Source organism: Typopeltis vanoorti, chromosome 11 (assembly GCF_054136105.1).
Source record: "Typopeltis vanoorti isolate ZY-2024b chromosome 11, IOZ_Tvanoo_1.0, whole genome shotgun sequence".
Lineage (NCBI taxonomy): Eukaryota > Metazoa > Arthropoda > Arachnida > Uropygi > Thelyphonidae > Typopeltis > Typopeltis vanoorti.
This window is the reverse complement of record NC_143559.1, coordinates 66,519,202-66,536,523: the sequence shown is the minus strand read 5'-3', so window position 1 is coordinate 66,536,523 and position 17,322 is coordinate 66,519,202. Positions and strand designations below refer to the sequence as shown.

Sequence of the window (17,322 nt, the reverse complement as noted above, 5' to 3'; positions counted from 1 at the left end):
AAAACAGTAGGATCAATTCTTAATTAAGTTAGCAGTCTTCTCATTTAGGCCGAATTATTTACTATTCTACTTGGGGCACCCACAAGATTCGAATTTTTTATGAACGGTGCAATAAAAGGGAATTCAGGCAAACACAATATTTAGATTAATAAAATAAAACATTTAATATATGATATATAACAAATACAAGAATTCTACTTTTAAATGAAACAATACAAATAACTTAATACATCTTGCTAAGTCACTCATTCCAGTTCAATGTTCTAAACTTTAACATACAATTCACAGCTTCAAAATTACAAGCTTTCTTAACTCAAGTTAATAAAACAAAACTTCTCATTTGATCAGTCTGCACATATCTATCAGTTGTACTTAATGTTTAAATTCACAGCAGGCACTAATCAAGGTAGACAATATTCCAAGCAATCTTATTTCAGACCTTGAACTTCGAAGATACGTTATAGTTAATGTTAGAATAAACAAACATGTATGACCACTCTTACCAGATACAATCTTCAATACATCAATTTATTGTGAGCACACTTATGAATTAACTTAAGCTAGCGGAACACATTAAATAAAATTCTCCAACGGTTTAACTGAACTACTGTTAATCGCGCTTCACTACTCTAAACAACAGCAATAAGGTACTGATATCTTTCCTTGTTTACTTTTCTCCAACTAGTTAAATTCATTATAATTCTTCTCAGGGCAACATAGAATTAAGACGTAATCCTAGACTAACTGGAACTAATCAGAATTAATTAAGACGTAATCCTAGACTAACTGGAACTAATCAGAATTTCCCATTGAATGTCCAGTTCTTTATTTATCCGATTACGACATCAATTTTCCTCTACAACAACAGCTGATTTCACTTGCAGCTGAGTATATGATTCACTACGTTTTTGCTCACTTTTAAACACTATTCTCATGAATTTCTGCCCTAAAGAATTTATAATTTTCTTTCACTTCTTTGCTTGTATCCTACCTTCCTTCAGGCTCCGCAAAACTCTCTCCTTTTCTCTAATTCCCCAAAAATTCTTATTGCCCTCCTTTCTCCTTTTGGTTCCAAGGTCACGCACTCTTCGACTCGTGCTTGTTTATTTCATGCGTCTCCGATGACAACGCATGAACGCAAACATTTCGCTAATGTAATACAACGCTTTACTACTACGAGTGATTACATAACGTTAAATTTTCACAAATAAGAATGAACAGAATATTTGAGCTACTGCATAACTCTAAACTTCTGTAACAGAAATAAATAGAGAATATTTACATTTCAATTAATACGCAGTTAAAATTATCAAGTACAAATTCTATAATATTAACATAGTAATAAATAAAATAACTTAATATTTAACACAGTATTTTCATTATTAATACATATATCTTTGATTAATTAATTTAATATTAGACAAAATTAAGGTAGTTATATGAATATTTAATTGTAAAATAAGTGATTTACATTAAATAATATTTACAAGTTTTGCCTATGTGATGGAAAATCATGTTGGATTCTGAAACAAATAATAATTACTTCAATCTCTATATAATCAGAATCCAACAGTATGGTCACTTAAACAGAATGGGCGAGGAAAGATTAGCAAAACAAGTGTTCTCTGCCAGGTTGGCAGGAAAATGACCCAGAGGAAGACCACGATATAGGTGGATTGATATAGTACAAAGTGCCTTAGATGATAGAAATATAAGATCTGATAATGTTGGAGTCTTGACAAGTTACAGACTGATTTGGAGGAAAATTGTAGATAGGAAGTTAGTAATGATGTAAATTTTTCATGTAGTACTATTATATCCTGTACACCCCCTTGAGGGTACATGGCAGGAATTTGATGATGATAACAGGAGATGTACAATTGTTTGCTAATGATGCAAAGATAGACAGGGCAATCACAGATGCTATTAATATCCGGCACTTACAAAACGATTTGAATAGGCTTAAAATTCAGGCAAATGAAAATGGTTGTCAGTTTAATGTTAGTAAGCTGAAAGTTTTTCTACTTGGTTATACTAAAAATTAAAGATGTCAAGAAATTATATTCTTGGTTTCAATCCTTTACCAACTGTAAGCAAACAAAGTATGCGTGTGAAGTAACTTCTGACTGGACAACTCGTATAGAGGCAAATGACTTCACATCACTTGCCTTAGTATCCCCATAATGCAAAACATATTCTTACAGACATGTATAATGCTATGCATTATGAGAGGGTCACTACATACACCAATTTCAACCTTTATTAGGGTCTCATCAGTGGGAACCAGACCTAGAAGTGATACCAAGGGTGATGTAATGCAGAAGTCATATTTCCATATACAAGTAGCCAAAAGGTGTCACACCTTATCCCATAATGCATAACATTACACATCTCTAAGGATGTGTGTTTGTATTATGGGATACTAAGGCAAGTGATATGAAGTCATTGGCCTCTGTATAAGAGTTGCCCAGTTGTGACATTACCTCACACACAAACTTTTTCTTACACTTGGATAAAGAATTAAACCAAGAATATAATTTCTTGGCATCTTGAATTTATAATGTTAGTAAGTGTAAAGTTATGCAATTTTGCATGATGAGATTTCCTGCAGCATATTATATTACGCAGGGTTATGCTACAAGAAACTGATGAGGCTGGAGATTTTGGCATAACGGTGGATATGCCAAGATCCACCATTATGCCAAGGATAATTGAGGATAACTGATGTTAAAGCAAACCTTGACATATAAAGATAAAGTCATTTTATCTCTTTATAAGGTCTTGATAAGACACACACACCTGAATAATTGTGTATATTTGGTTTCCCAGGTTCCAAAGGGATAAAGAAGCTGTGGAAAGGGTGCAAAGAATAGTTACAAAGATTATATCCTGATTATGAGATTTAGATTGCGAGTATGTGGAATACAGACTCTGGCTAACAGGAGAAAAATGGGTGATATGATAGAGGTCTATAAACTTTTGAATGGATGTTACAGAATATTGTGTAATGAAATTTTTTGTTATATCGAAGGTGAGGAGAGAACACTGAGACATCCATGGAAGTTAAGTTTGTTCACAGTCAAGAAAGGGGCAAGAGCTAGATTTCTCTCAGAGCAGCAAAAGTGGAATAGTTTGCCTTTAGGAGTAGTGAGTGCATCTAGTGTGAATGAATTTAAAAAGGTATGACAGCTGGTTTAGGGTGATTTATAGCCTCCCTGGGTGTCTCGGTTAATAATAATAAATCATGGACTGATTGGGTATCGTCAGTTGTTTGCTGATGATGTAAAGTTGTTAAGAATTATAAGCAGCACTGCTGATGTTAATTCCCTTCAGGAAAATTTGAGACTTGACTTGGACAATGGAGAGGGGTTGTAGTTTTAATAACAGTAAGTACAAGGTGTTGCATTTTGGAATGTAGAAATATAATGCTGTATACTATATTAATGGTGCTATACTGCAGGAAGTGGATGAGAAGATTAGGGAGTGATGGTTGATAGTAGACTGAAGTATAGGATGTGTAGTCTTTGCAATACAACGCCTTCTAAACAGAGGGCATATTGCAAGCATTGCAAAAACTACACAGCCTATTTCCACTATGCTAAGAAGTACACTCACATGCAGAGAAAAGGAGATGGCTGTGCCATTGTATAAAGCACTGGTCAGACCACACTGACTATTGTGCTCAGATTTAGTCACCTGGTTTTCAATTGATGTGGAGAGGATCCAGAGATGAGTGACTAAAATAATACTCTGGAATGCTGGCTATGGAGAGAAGTTGAAAGAATGTGGATCAGAGTTTGGCGGATAGGGAGAAAAGAAGTTATATGATACATTTAAGTTAGTGAGAGGATTATAAAAAGAGTAGAAGGCAAGAGGAAATTCCTGGAAGTTACGTAAGAGTGTGGTGAAGATGGGTATGAGGAGTACATTTTTACATTGAGAATTGTTAATGAATGGAACACATTATCGTCGGACCATGTTAATGCAGAAGTGTGAAGGATTTTAAGATTCAGTATGATAAATATGTTTGCCAAGTAAGTAAACCTCCCACGATGAGTCTGCCGACTCCATGGAGGGTGTAATAATAATATAACAATTGGAGACTCATAGCAGTTCCTTAGGTTTATGAAGTTTGCTTTGACAAGAAAAACAACTGCCATTTGACAAAGTCAATCTTAATATCAGAAGTCAGATATTTTCATTTGTATGCATGATAATGATTATGTAACTCAGCTGAAAATTCTGTATGTATTAAATATCCTGACATAAGTGATCTTTTGTAATTTTCTCTCTTTAGATATGTAGTATCCAAGATAAATTAAACATGTGACAAGAATCACTAAAAGCTGGTTTGAAAATACAAATGAAATGAAAATCAGCATGAAAAACAATCAAGTAATATCTGAAATGTTTTATCTGCAAATGATATTCAAAATGTGTATGTTCTGAATTTAAATTACAAAAATATAATATTCAACACAAACACCAAATTGGCTATTTTATATCAATGTGAAACAATTGGTTTCAAAGATATGAAAGAAGCCCAAATATTCATTAACAGAATCAGTGTCTGCAGGGCATACATATTCTGAATAGTAGCACAATCATTAGTAATGAAGATGTCTGAAAAAAAAAAACAAATCAGCAAAATGTTAACCTGGAAATCAGGTGGACTGGACAAAAATGCCATGCAGCCCTGGAATGGAACCCCATAAGGGAAGAGAAATTTTGCTGATATAAGATCAACAGACAAAACATTTATAGACTGCTAATGTTCCCAATGGAATTTGAAAAAAAAAAGACAATCTTTGTAAAAATTAACGCTACATTTCCTTAAAACCAGTTCAATAACCATAACACCTGTTCATCTTGGCATTCAGGAAATGAAATCCAGGAAACAGGATGAATGACCCTATTTCACATCAGCTACCACAGCAAGACTTCAATATAATTACTTGCTTAAGCATGCCTGCAATGAATATGAGAAACTGTTGAATGTAAACAATTTTGATGTTTGGTTGCAGTTTCCTACAATGAATTTTTTGAATCTCCACTCTTCAAGATAAAAACTTAACATAGCAGTAAAATTCTGCTTAAGATTTCAGCAATTCATAAGAGTTCATATAAATAACTATTTTCAAATTTCAAACTAACACATGAAATGATTTAGTAATTGCATGTAAGTATTCCACTAGTTTATTTTGCCCCTTTAGCTATCAAAACAGTTATGCTTAGCCAACTCATTATTCATAAGCAAGTTAATTTTGTGAAATGTTTCCAAAAATGACAATAGTAAAACTAATATTTATAAGACATGACAAGATGAAACAAATAGATGAAATTAAATTTTATACCTTTGCTGTTGTGTAATCTACAACCTTTTTTGTGGTCAGATCACATTTGTTGCCCACCAGTAACTTATTCACTGTTTCACTAGCATAGCGATTTATCTCCTGAAGCCACTGTTTTACATTGTTGAAGGACTCCTTAAAATAAAAAAAAGAAACATCAAATATGAATTAAACTTGTGCAACATACATACATGAATAATTCAAGTTTTGAAAAATTGTTCCAAGGGTATTGAAAAAAGTCAAATACTTCAAACCAAAAAATAGCATAACATAGGTATGGCTCTAGATAAGAAAAAGCAATTCTCGGTTGTCACTGATAATGCTTTGTAGTTTTCATAAGAATTACAGGAAAACCAGGCATGTTTTTTTTTTTTTTTTTTTTTTTTTACAGCAAACTTGTAAAGACTTAAGAATTTGTTGTAGTGGAAAGTATTATGGCAAATTACTAAAATAGTTATAGTGGATATCTATAACTATTTTAGTTATTATAGATATCCACTGAGGTGTGTATTCACTACCTCACTGTGACAGACAATGATTGAAACAAATACAAGAAATAAATTTCTTGTGCCATGTGCAAATAGACTGCCCATCAATCAAAGAAACATGGATGCAAAGTCCACTGAAATTGTATTTAGATAACACTGAAATAATGAATGCAATATAATGGTTGATATATTTCATCCATAGGGACAAAGACGTGGTTAATAGATAGTAATAATCAACAGGGGGGTCACAATGTGCAAGTCCTAATAAGGCCTTTTTGCCTTATTAGGACTTGCATGCTGGTTTGTTATTCCCCTAAGGAATAACAAACTAGCATGAAGATCATCTTTTCTGTAAACTAAATATGCAAGTCTTTGTTCATCAGTGACAACCATTTAGCAATTACAGGCTGATAGCTTGCTAAATGTAAATGCTTAAAGTTCAGCTTTATTGGAAACTATTAACAATGTCCTGGATATTTCAGTACAAGGTGATTTCTTGAAAAAAAAAAGTATTTGTAATTGCAGTGTGTGGGAATAGTCAGTCCCCCCCCCCCTTCAAGTTATAATACCACACACAAATATCAAATTGCAAATTATTTCTCTCTGGTAGGTATCTTATCAAGAAATTTATTTCTTTTATTTGCTGCAAATGTTGTCTCTGTTATACCAAGAAAAGTGGCAAGACAGTAATGAATGAAGAAACAGTAGATCAGGTTAGGGAGTTATATACTCTAATTTTTAGTAACTGTCATGTAAGTGATAAAATGAGCATGTTTCCGAGTCCAAAACTGAGTTTTTGTGTCACGAAGACTAGTGCATAGCCCTTCTTTTGAGAAAACAATGCCAGTATTATGCATTTGGACATAATTTCAAAAACACATTTTTACAATAAGATGGCTCTCCTCATTTACATTAGTATAAATGTACCTCACTATGAATTTCCTTATCAACTGACTGGAGAAGCCAGTTTAAACTTTAAAGCAGACTTAACCTGCTTATTATTCTGTGGGATTTACTAAAAGAAATGTATAGATCACCTTTAGATGCAAATATGATAAGAATTATAAGCAGAGTTATAATTCTTATATGTCCACCAAACATGCTACATTGCTTCCAAGATGAAATTTAATTAAAGATTTCATATATGGCAGCATTACTATAAATTTTAGATAATTCATTAATAAAATTATACATCCATTCAAAGTTGTACAGCTACTTTACAGAAAGCCAAGTTTTGCTAGGGGATAAAAATCCCCCCCCCACACACACACACACAACACCTGGTAGGTTAGTATGCAGCACTGAATACAGAACACACTCATGCCTCCAGATTCAGTTATCTGCAGTAGCACCCGTGCATTACTCCTACATCCTCTATTTCTGTTATAGAAATACTCTTTATATATTAAATTCGGTAGCACAATATACAACATTGGTTTAATGTGAAATGAGGTGTCTTCCTGTACATCCTTCAATTCAAATTGCCAAATTAAAACTTAAGTATATTATTCATGACACTTCTAAGGAGCCTGTAGATTCATTGTGGGAGGACACCCACAATTCTCCATCTTCACCACTATACCAAACCTCTACCACCAATCATCTACATCAATGCCATCCATCACCCCACAAATAGTATTATTTGTCCATAAATTGCGTTTTCTGAAGGGCCGATTTGTCTGTATGTAGGATGAAAAACCCTTCTACCTCTGTATGAAATTGACTAACTCACATTCAATTGAAAAAGTCCATAAAGATTCCTTCTGTCACAATGAGAATCGAACTTAGGCTTTTCTAATCAAAGGGCGCACCGCACTGTCGTTCTTCCAATTGCATTACAGAGGCCCTACGAACATATACAGCTGTATGAGATTTCATTTACACTATTTAATTTTAATGAGTAACAATTTTGACCATAATTTAGACCCCCCCCCCCCAGATCTATAAAACAACTGTTAAAAATAAAAATTTGGCCTTATTATAGCGTCAACTCCTCTGTAATAATGCAGATGTGCATTAGTCTGCACTCTGGGAGTATCCCAAATGTTTCACTAGGCACTAACCAACGTTCACACGTCATACAGTGCTTTGAACTTATTCAACAACAAGAATAGCAACATATTCTTCTGTGCATTTTCCAGGAATAACCTCTCGTTTTTCCTCTTTAGTCCTATTTTCGCTGTATAAAAATTTTGAAGTAATTTGTATGTATAGGTTATACTCCTCTTTTATGAAACCCACAAATCTTCAACTACCCTCATAAGGATTCCATAGACCCACAACCATCCAGGTCACACCTCTGGATCCACTCCAAGAAATCCAGGTGACCAGATCTACAATAATAGTTCAGGTGGAGCCTTATAAGACCATATAAAGAGGTACACTAATAAGGTAATCTTATGAGCTACTTCAGCAACCTTTGCCAAAATAGCTCATAGGATTATCTGGTTAATCTACCTCTATATATGGTCTCTCATAGGATCATCTCTGAACTTCAATCAACCAACATCCCCAAATCCCTAGCTTCAATTTCCTATACTGAATCTCCAACAATGTAGTACACAAATAATTTCTTCTTCCCAAAATGCATAACCTTATACTTTGCCACATTAAACTAACAGCCACTCGTCTATGTCTGCATTACCAGTCTATTTAAATCATCCTGCAAGACGTCTACATTTTTATTAACCACTGCTTTACCCAAATTTGCATCACCTGCAAACAACTGAATAATATCCCTTCAGATCAGTCTATATCATTAATATACAAACTGAATAGCAGTAGCTCAAGCATACTCCTGGCATGGACCCAACTTGCCTGCATCATACACTGAAATAAACTGTGATTTGGAAAAAAATTCAATTCAGGACTCCAATAAGCAGGATGGGGTCTCGCACCTCCTTATATGTATATTAGGCCCTAGTGGCCTGTTACATTCATATTAGGCATGGCCTAATACGATCCAAAATTGCGACCACCTATCCCAGTGTCTATATTTGTAGATGCATGTGTCCATGAACACATCTCCCAGAATAGCCAGTTTGCCTATTCTGGGAGATGAAAAACCCAAGTTTCTAGATGAAAAAAAAACTCCCTACCTCAATATGAAACCGGCTAACTCACCTTTAGTCGAAAGAGACCAGATAAACGTTCATGTCTTGGATGGGAATGGAACCCAGGTCTTTCTGACCAAAGGACTTCGTCTATACTGACTATGCTATGAAGGATCTCACACAAGTTAATAAAATTCATCTATTATCTAAAGACAAACATCCATGCCCACATTAAGGATCCAAACTCTCAGCCTGATAGTTGGAACAATTATGCTAACCACTTGGCCAACATTTTACAGTTCCTGCACTACTCATCCATTTAACTCGCACTTGATTTATCCTTCTGATATCATTAATGCATTCTGCTACCACTTCCTTCACACACCCAATTACCATTTCTCGTGAAATGTAAGCAAGGCCATTTTAGCCCTATCCAACTTTTGGAGACTGAGTGGGCAGTTCAATCTCCACTGGTACCCAATCAGAGATAGCTGGCCCAAGGCTATCACTAATTAAGCACCACGCAGTGAAGAGAGATGGCTCAAAAAGCACAGCCATCTTGTGGTCCCTAACACTCGTATTTCATGTCTGAAATAATGTGGGTTCTACGTTCGATTTTCTTGAATTTATGGGAGGAAAAACCCACTTGCCCATGCCAGAGATCGACTGACTCAGGAACCAGTCGAAAAAAAGGCTTAGAAAAATTTCTTCTAGTCGCTGACTAGATTCAAAACCAAAAAGTCTTCCTTTGCATTGTCAAACGCCGTGGTGTGCAAACGCCACATCCACTGAGCTACACAGGCTCCACTGGTGGTATACTATAAGATAAAATGTCATACTAGCTGAAGCATTGCCAGTTAAACAAGTTAATGGAGCAAGCTAAACATAAGTAGAATTCAAGATAGACACCAAATAGTATAGAAATGTGAATCCAGTGGGAATTAAAGTACGACACTGAGATAATTGATGTTATAAAAATAAAAACAAGGTAAGATTCTTCTAAATAGTGATCAGAGAAAGAAGAATGCAGATAAAGCATTCAACACTCAAAAGATTTTCATGAAATGACAGGCAATTTCAAATAGTGATGTAAGAAACCATCAAAACGAGGATGTTGACAAAGATTTATGGGAACAGTCCAAAAGAAAGTTCAGCTAAAAAACAATTTTTCAAATCCAGCCGAAAAGAGAAAAAAAAAACGGTCCTTGGAGATTTAAACAAAATAAGAAACAAAGTTTTCGGAAAAATTTGTGAAAAGAGCGAATATAATAATGTTTAAGTACCTGCTAGCAGAATCAAGAATTCAGCTGTTTCCAAGATCAAAAACTTCAAACCTAACAAATCAGATATGATGGCAAGCTTCGACATAGTTTCGCTCTTTACCACTGTACCAACCCAGGAGGTTCTCACTCTTCTCGAGAACAAAGTTCTTCGCTTACTCATTGTGTTGACTCAGGCTATTTCAGATTCGAAGACAAGATCTACAAACAAAATACTGGACTTGCCATGGGTAATCTGCTTTCCTCGGTGCTAGCAAACATATTTCTCAAAGACTTTGAAGAAAAAGCAATTTGTTCGGACACGCTGAAACCTAAAATTTGGCTGTTATGGCGATATTTTTCTTATATGGGAAAACGGCCCAGATAACCTCAAAGTTTTCTTGGATCATTTAAATAACTTTCACCACAACATCAAATTCACCTCTGAGTTAGAAGTTAACGATTGTCTTTCTTTTTTAGGCAAAACTAACCAGGAGTACTGATATTAAAATTTCAATCTTCAGGAAATCGACACATACAGATACACCTTCACGCATCCTCTAATTACTAACCTCCACAGAAATATGGCATATCTACTCTTGCGCATCGGGCCAGATCCTTATTATCAGACGATGAAGAACTTCAAAACGAACTTAATTTCCTCAAATTGATCTTTATCAATAATGGTTTCTCTCCAAAAAAAGGTATTGAGAAACTTTATTTCACCATCATCAACAAACCAATGAAGATTCTACTACCCCCACCCCCAGAGCTTACATCTCCTTACCTTACATCAGTTTCCTCTCCCCCAAACTGGCAAGAATATTAAAAAAGTTAAACATCAAAACGTGCTTCTTTACTTTACCAAAACTTCGATGTATCCTTAGTCTACAAAAAGACATCACCATCTTCAGTTCCCAGAAGTATACAGAATTATTTGTAGTTGTGGTAAACCTTATTATGGACAAACTGATAGATCAATCTTTCTTAGTCTTGAAAAGCACAAGAGACATCTATTATAATAGAATCCAAGCCAGCACCCTTGCCAGCCACATCTTGTTCTCTGTAAACTCTGATGAAGGCTGACAACACCAAATAGACTGGAATCACACCTGATGAAGTTGGTTTACCAACGAAACTAGTTGTGTCCTTATTAAACTTTTATTCTTAATTATCTCAGTATTTTAAGTCATTAAAATTATTGAACATATATATTTTTATAAAGAATTGAATGACTAGAACCGAGATTTAAGTAAAAAAGGTTTTAATATAAAAACATGACTAGTTTCGGCTTAACAGCCTTCATCAGGTGAGATTATAAAAGAAAAAAAAAACACTAAAACACTGAAGCTTAAATAAACTATGAACATAATAGAGAGAATCTATACATAATTGACACTAAATAGTTGTGGTTGTATTTAAAGCTGTTCTTTCGTTAGTTGTATTGTTGGGAAAGTGCGTGCTAGTAGCATCTCGTGAACGCCAGTACATGATTACAGCTGTATGACAATCTGGGAGGTTGTAGCTCAAGTTATTATCCTGTTCATCTAAATAATAACTTGAGCTACAACCTCCCAGATTGTCATACAGCTGTAATCATGTACTGGCGTTCACGAGATGCTACTAGCACGCACTTTCCCAACAATACAACTAACGAAAGAACAGCTTTAAATACAACCGCAACGATTTAGTGTCAATTATGTATAGACTCTCTCTCTGATGTTCATAGTTTATTTAAGCTTCAGTGTTTTTTCTATAACCTCACCTGATGAAGGCTGTTAAGCCGAAACTAGTCGTGTTTTTATATTAAAATCTTTTTACTTAAATCTCGTTCTAGTCATTCAATTCTTTATAAAAATATGTATGTTAACCGAGTTAATGATCATTCTTTCATATATATACACACACACACACACATATATATAGCTGTTAATTATCTTGAATACATATTCAGTTCATGCCAATTATGAATTCCAATAGTTTCTCAAGTTTCACTGAAGTGAATTTTTATTTTTATTTTTTTTAATCTCGTCCATTTCCCAAGTGAATTGAAATTAAAAGTTAATCTTAAGCTATGGAGTGAATAATTGTCATGTGATAATAAAACAGAGTGCATCTTATACGCCGATACTCAGTTTTTTTACTACTTTCATTTCTGGAAATTCTCTGTTCCAAGTTACGTGATTTCTTTCTTGCTTCCTTGCAGTGTGTGTGTGTGAGGGCATTCCAGTTATGTAGAGTTCAGTGGATGCACTGTCATCAACATCACAGCTGTTAAATCACAGATCTGCTGTTAAATTTTCTTGGCAAATTATGGCTGAAAAACATCAGCATTGCTACAATATTGCATACAAGCTACGTGTGATTGCATATGCTAAAGAACATGGAAACAGGGCTGCAGAGAGGCATTTTTGGCCACCACCCCCAACTGAGAAAATAATAAGAACGTGGCAGAATCAAGAAGAGAATCTAAAAAAAGCAACTCACAGTAAACATAACCTACGAAGTGGAACTGCAAAATGGCCAGAACTTGAGGCAGAACTGAATAAGTGGATTTTAGACCACAGAAAAGAGGGACTGTGTCTATAAAAATGATTATTCGTCAAGGTATTTGTTGAAAGTACTTACTTATTACTTATATTTGAAATATTGTAAATTCATAATATTCAGTGATAAAAAATGTGTACAAAAAAGGGGATGCCTCTTATAGGCCAGCAAATACATTGTGTGTGTGTGTGTGTGTGTGTGTGTGTGTGTCAGGCCCATTTATGTGAGACCTGTCACTAGTATGCATGGAATTGATGCACATGCATGTACACAGAGAGAATATTAGCATTTAAAACTAGTAAAGGCTTAAATGTTTTTAATATACATCTAATGTTTACCTGATCTGTAACATCATACACTACAATAATTCCATGGGCTCCTCTGTAGTAGCTAGAAGTGATTGTCCTAAACCTCTCTTGACCTGCTGTATCCCACTGAAAATTTAAAACACTTGCTATATATATTACAACCACACTGATTTTACTAATTATGGATATCAAATGTAACATTTCATATATTCACTTTCACTGTATAATAAAAATGAAAAGGAAAAAAATACAGAATTCAATTTAAGAAACAATACTTGAAACACAATAGTAATGTTTTCTCAGGAAATAATCCCAAGGAAAGACTTGAGACCTCAATATAGTAATTTCTATATGCTGCCCCCTCACCTCCCCCATACATATACCTTCATTGGAATGAAGTATATTGTACTTAAAAAGGATTACATTCTTTTCCTCCCCTCTATATTTTACCTTATTCTAAGCAAACCAGAGCGAGCGATAACTATTTCTGTAGAAGAAATAGGAATTTCCTCGATTGAAAATAAGTTTGCTCTAGTGAATTTCATTTAAAATGGCATTCTTTCTATGACACTTTGACGAAGACTTTTATAAGTATCAGAGAGAATGTTATAACAGTGAAAACTGATGTCTTAACAACTAAGCTACTCAATATATATATACGATGGGAGGGGGGGGGGTTGAAAAGTTCTCTGCCTCAACCATATGGCAATACTATCAGCAAGATTTTTTTTCTAAATTGGTACATCTGTCATAAGCAGCCATGTGAAATTGCAAGTCATTCTATGTAGTAGTTTTTTTTTATATACAGCTGTCTGAAGCAGAAGTGTTGTCTGTATCCCTTGAAATGGATAAAATTGAGTATAGTGCAGTTATAAAATAATTTTTTAAAAGAAGGTTTAACACCAAAAGAAATTCAAAGTTCATAAAAGTTTATGGCCACTCTTCTTTGTTTTCGACAATTAAGAAACGGGCTGCCGGGTTTAGACGTGGCCATACCAGACTTGAAGATGATCCACATGAAAGACGTCCAAAAAGTGTAACGACACTAGAAATCATTGATCAATTGCAATATGGAATTGGATGACTGGTGAGTCAAAGTGCATGAAATTGCTGAGACTATAGGCATTTCAAGAGAACATGTATGATATATTTTGCATGGAGAATTGCAAATGAAAAAGCTTTGCGCAAGATGGGTGCCACGCTTGATAACAGCAGATCAAAAACGCACTCATGCGAAAATCTCTGAACAGTGCTGTAGGGTTTTAACAGCAACTGATTTTGTGCATAGATTTATTACTATGGATGAGACTTGAATTCACCATTACACACCAAAATCCAAACAGCAGTCAAACCAGGTGGACAGAAGCCGGTTATTCAGTGTTAAAGAAGACAAAATCAGTTCCATCAGCAGGAAAGGCCATGGCATCAGTGTTTTGGGATGCCAAAGGCATTTTGTTTATTAATTATCTTGAAAAGGGTAAAACAATAACCGGGGAATATCATTCCGATCTTTTAACCAGACTAGACGAAAAAAATCTGTGAGAAAAGACCCAGTTTGCAGAAGAAAAAAATCATCTTTCATTAGGACAATGCACCTACCCACAAAGGTGTTTTGGCAATGGGAAAATTAAGGGATCTGCACTATGAATTGTTCGAACATTCACCTATTCCTCAGATTTGATTCCCTCTGATTTCTATCCCTTTCCAAAACTACAACTCTTCCTCGCTGGTCAGCATTTTTCTTCGAATCAAGGGGTGACTGCAGCTGTAGAGGGTTATTTTGCAGATCTTACTGAGCACCACTACAGGGACAGGATAATGGCGCTGAAGCATCACTGGAATAAATGTACATAAGGGGGTGATTATGTTGAAAAATAAAAATAATTTTGAAATTATAAATTTGGTTTTTTCTTAGGCTGAGAATGTTTCAGACCACCCTCAGAGTAATTACCATATTTTTCGGACAATAAGACGCACCCCAAATTTATGAGACGATTTTTAGAAATAAATATTTTATTATATCAAGATATTTACAAATTCTTACTTAATTTTTATTTATTGTTACAATCATTTGTATTAGCAATATTCAGTTCATCTTCACTCTCGGTACTATCACTGGTCTTGTTAATGTCACCGTTCGTATTACTTTTGTCTAAACTATTGTTGTCACTCCCTTCAAAAACTGCGTCATCTTTGGTACCATCCATCGCATTACTTATCCCATATTTCTTAAATGACTTTATAATTGTCTCTTCTTTCACAGCTTCCCATGAATTTTTCACCCAGGTACATACTTCTGAAATTGTTGGCCATTTCATATGTCCTGTTGCTGTAACATCGTGATTTGGCTTTGCCATCCATTTGTTCCACTCATCCCGCATAAAATTTTTGAAGGGTTTATTAATAGATCCATCCAAGGGTTGTAATTGACTTGTAAGGCCTCCAGGAATGACAGCTAATTCTATATTCATTTCTTTTAGAAGCTTCTTCGTTGATTCTATTTTATGCGCTCTGAATTGATCCCACACTAACATCGCAGGCTTTTTTAGACAACGCACCTGGACGTTTTGCCCATATCTTTTGTATCCATAATTTCATTCCTGTTTCGTCCAGCAGCCTTTATCTTGAACGTGAATAATAATGCCACGAGGAATTTCATCTCTTGGTAACGTTTTCTCTTGAAGATTAACATGAGGGGTAATTTTGTTTCGTCCACGCAACAAGCTAAAACTACAGTGTAGTGAGTTTTTTCATGACCTGTTGTTTTGATCACTATTGATTTGGTGCCTTTTGAATCTACTGTCCGATTTGAAGGAACATCAAAAGTTAGAGGCACTTCATCCATGTTCGCAATTTGATTAAGCTCAAAGTTAAATTTCCTTCTCGCTGATATGACAAATCTATGGAATTCTGTAATTTTAGCTTCATAGTCAGCCAGCATTTTTTGGGCTAGAGTGGTTTTTGTACGCATGAATAACCTGTCTTTTCATAAATCTAAAGCACCAAGACGGTGATCCGGTAAAATCTAAAATTCCATTAGCAGTTGCCCATCATTTCACTTCAAAAATTATAATTTTCGTAGAAACAGATATTCCCATGTTTCGATGATTTGTTACCCAATTTTTCATTTGTACTTCTAACTGTGGCCATTTTTCTAGGTGTGAACGGAATGTTTTCTTGTGTTTACATAGCAGTTTTAATTGTTCCTCTTGTTTTCTCCACTCTCGAACCTTTTCTTTGGCAGTGGACCAAAATGTCTTTCTGCTGCTCTGTTTCCATATTGTTTTTGCATAATTTATCACATTTAATTTATAATTCACGTTATATGAAAGATTTTTTGTTTAACACTCATTTTTTCTAATTTTAAGATAAAAATTTTTAACGACTTATAAAAAATAATTCAAATGAACCATACAAAAGCACATATGTTTACACACTAATGACTATTGATGCTCTAAATTGGTGATTCACCCACATGCAACGAGATAACTTAGGTACCTACCTTCAGTGGCATACTTACTAATTTTTTTAACATATTGCACCAGTAACTGAACTTCGGTACAGTGTAAAGATTAGTATTTTAATGTTACCTTTGGACCATAAGACGTATCCCAATTTTAAGTTGATTTTTCTATGTAAAAAGGTGTCTTATGGTCTGAAAAATACGGTAATTCACATGAAGTTTTTTTTGTATCCCATAATACATATATAATCATTAGTTAACCAGTTCCAACCAGCTTCTTTGCATATCCATATCACCAGTAATATGGCAATAACCATTTTACTTTTATCTGGTTCACATATAAAAGACCACAGCAAATCAGCATGCACCACACATAGATAAGAGGGTAAGAATAAGAAGGAATCTTAACATGTTTTATGAAAGTTGTACTTAGGGAATAATGATTGAAACTGGTCCAAAGAAAGATGGAGACTAAATGAATGAGGAGAGAGTGAATTTCATTCATTAACCTTGGAAATGGAGAATAAATGAATGTTACTGACAGCTGTTCATTAAGTCTCAGAAGAAAGAGGAGGAATAATGGCAATTTAGTTCAACAGAATGTTGTCCATGCTTAGAAAAACGAAAAGAAAAACTGAACATCGGCGAGAGTGACTGGAATCTATGAAAAAGATCATTGATCTATATAAATCACTGAATCCATTCATTTAGAGATTTCAGATTTATACAATGTCTTGAGTATACTGCTTTTCATGGTTGTAAATGTATAAATCAGCCAAGAGAAATCTTTCAAACTCTGAATAATACCAAAAGGGAGGTAATGTGAGATCCCCTTAAAAGAAATTAAGATAGG

General features: G+C 34.6%; 1 protein-coding gene across 1 annotated transcript in view; it reads right to left on the bottom strand.

The window, feature by feature from the left end:
* Rab1 (RAS oncogene family member Rab1) overlaps positions 1-17,322 on the bottom strand; it is a 117,772-nt gene that overhangs the window by 11,839 nt on the left and 88,611 nt on the right. The window contains exons 5-6 of the mRNA XM_090400582.1: positions 13,037-13,132; positions 5,355-5,486 (exon numbers count right to left, since the gene is read on the bottom strand). Coding sequence (XP_090256708.1) covers positions 5,355-5,486; positions 13,037-13,132 — 228 coding nt within the window. The remainder of the gene's footprint in view (positions 1-5,354; positions 5,487-13,036; positions 13,133-17,322) is intronic.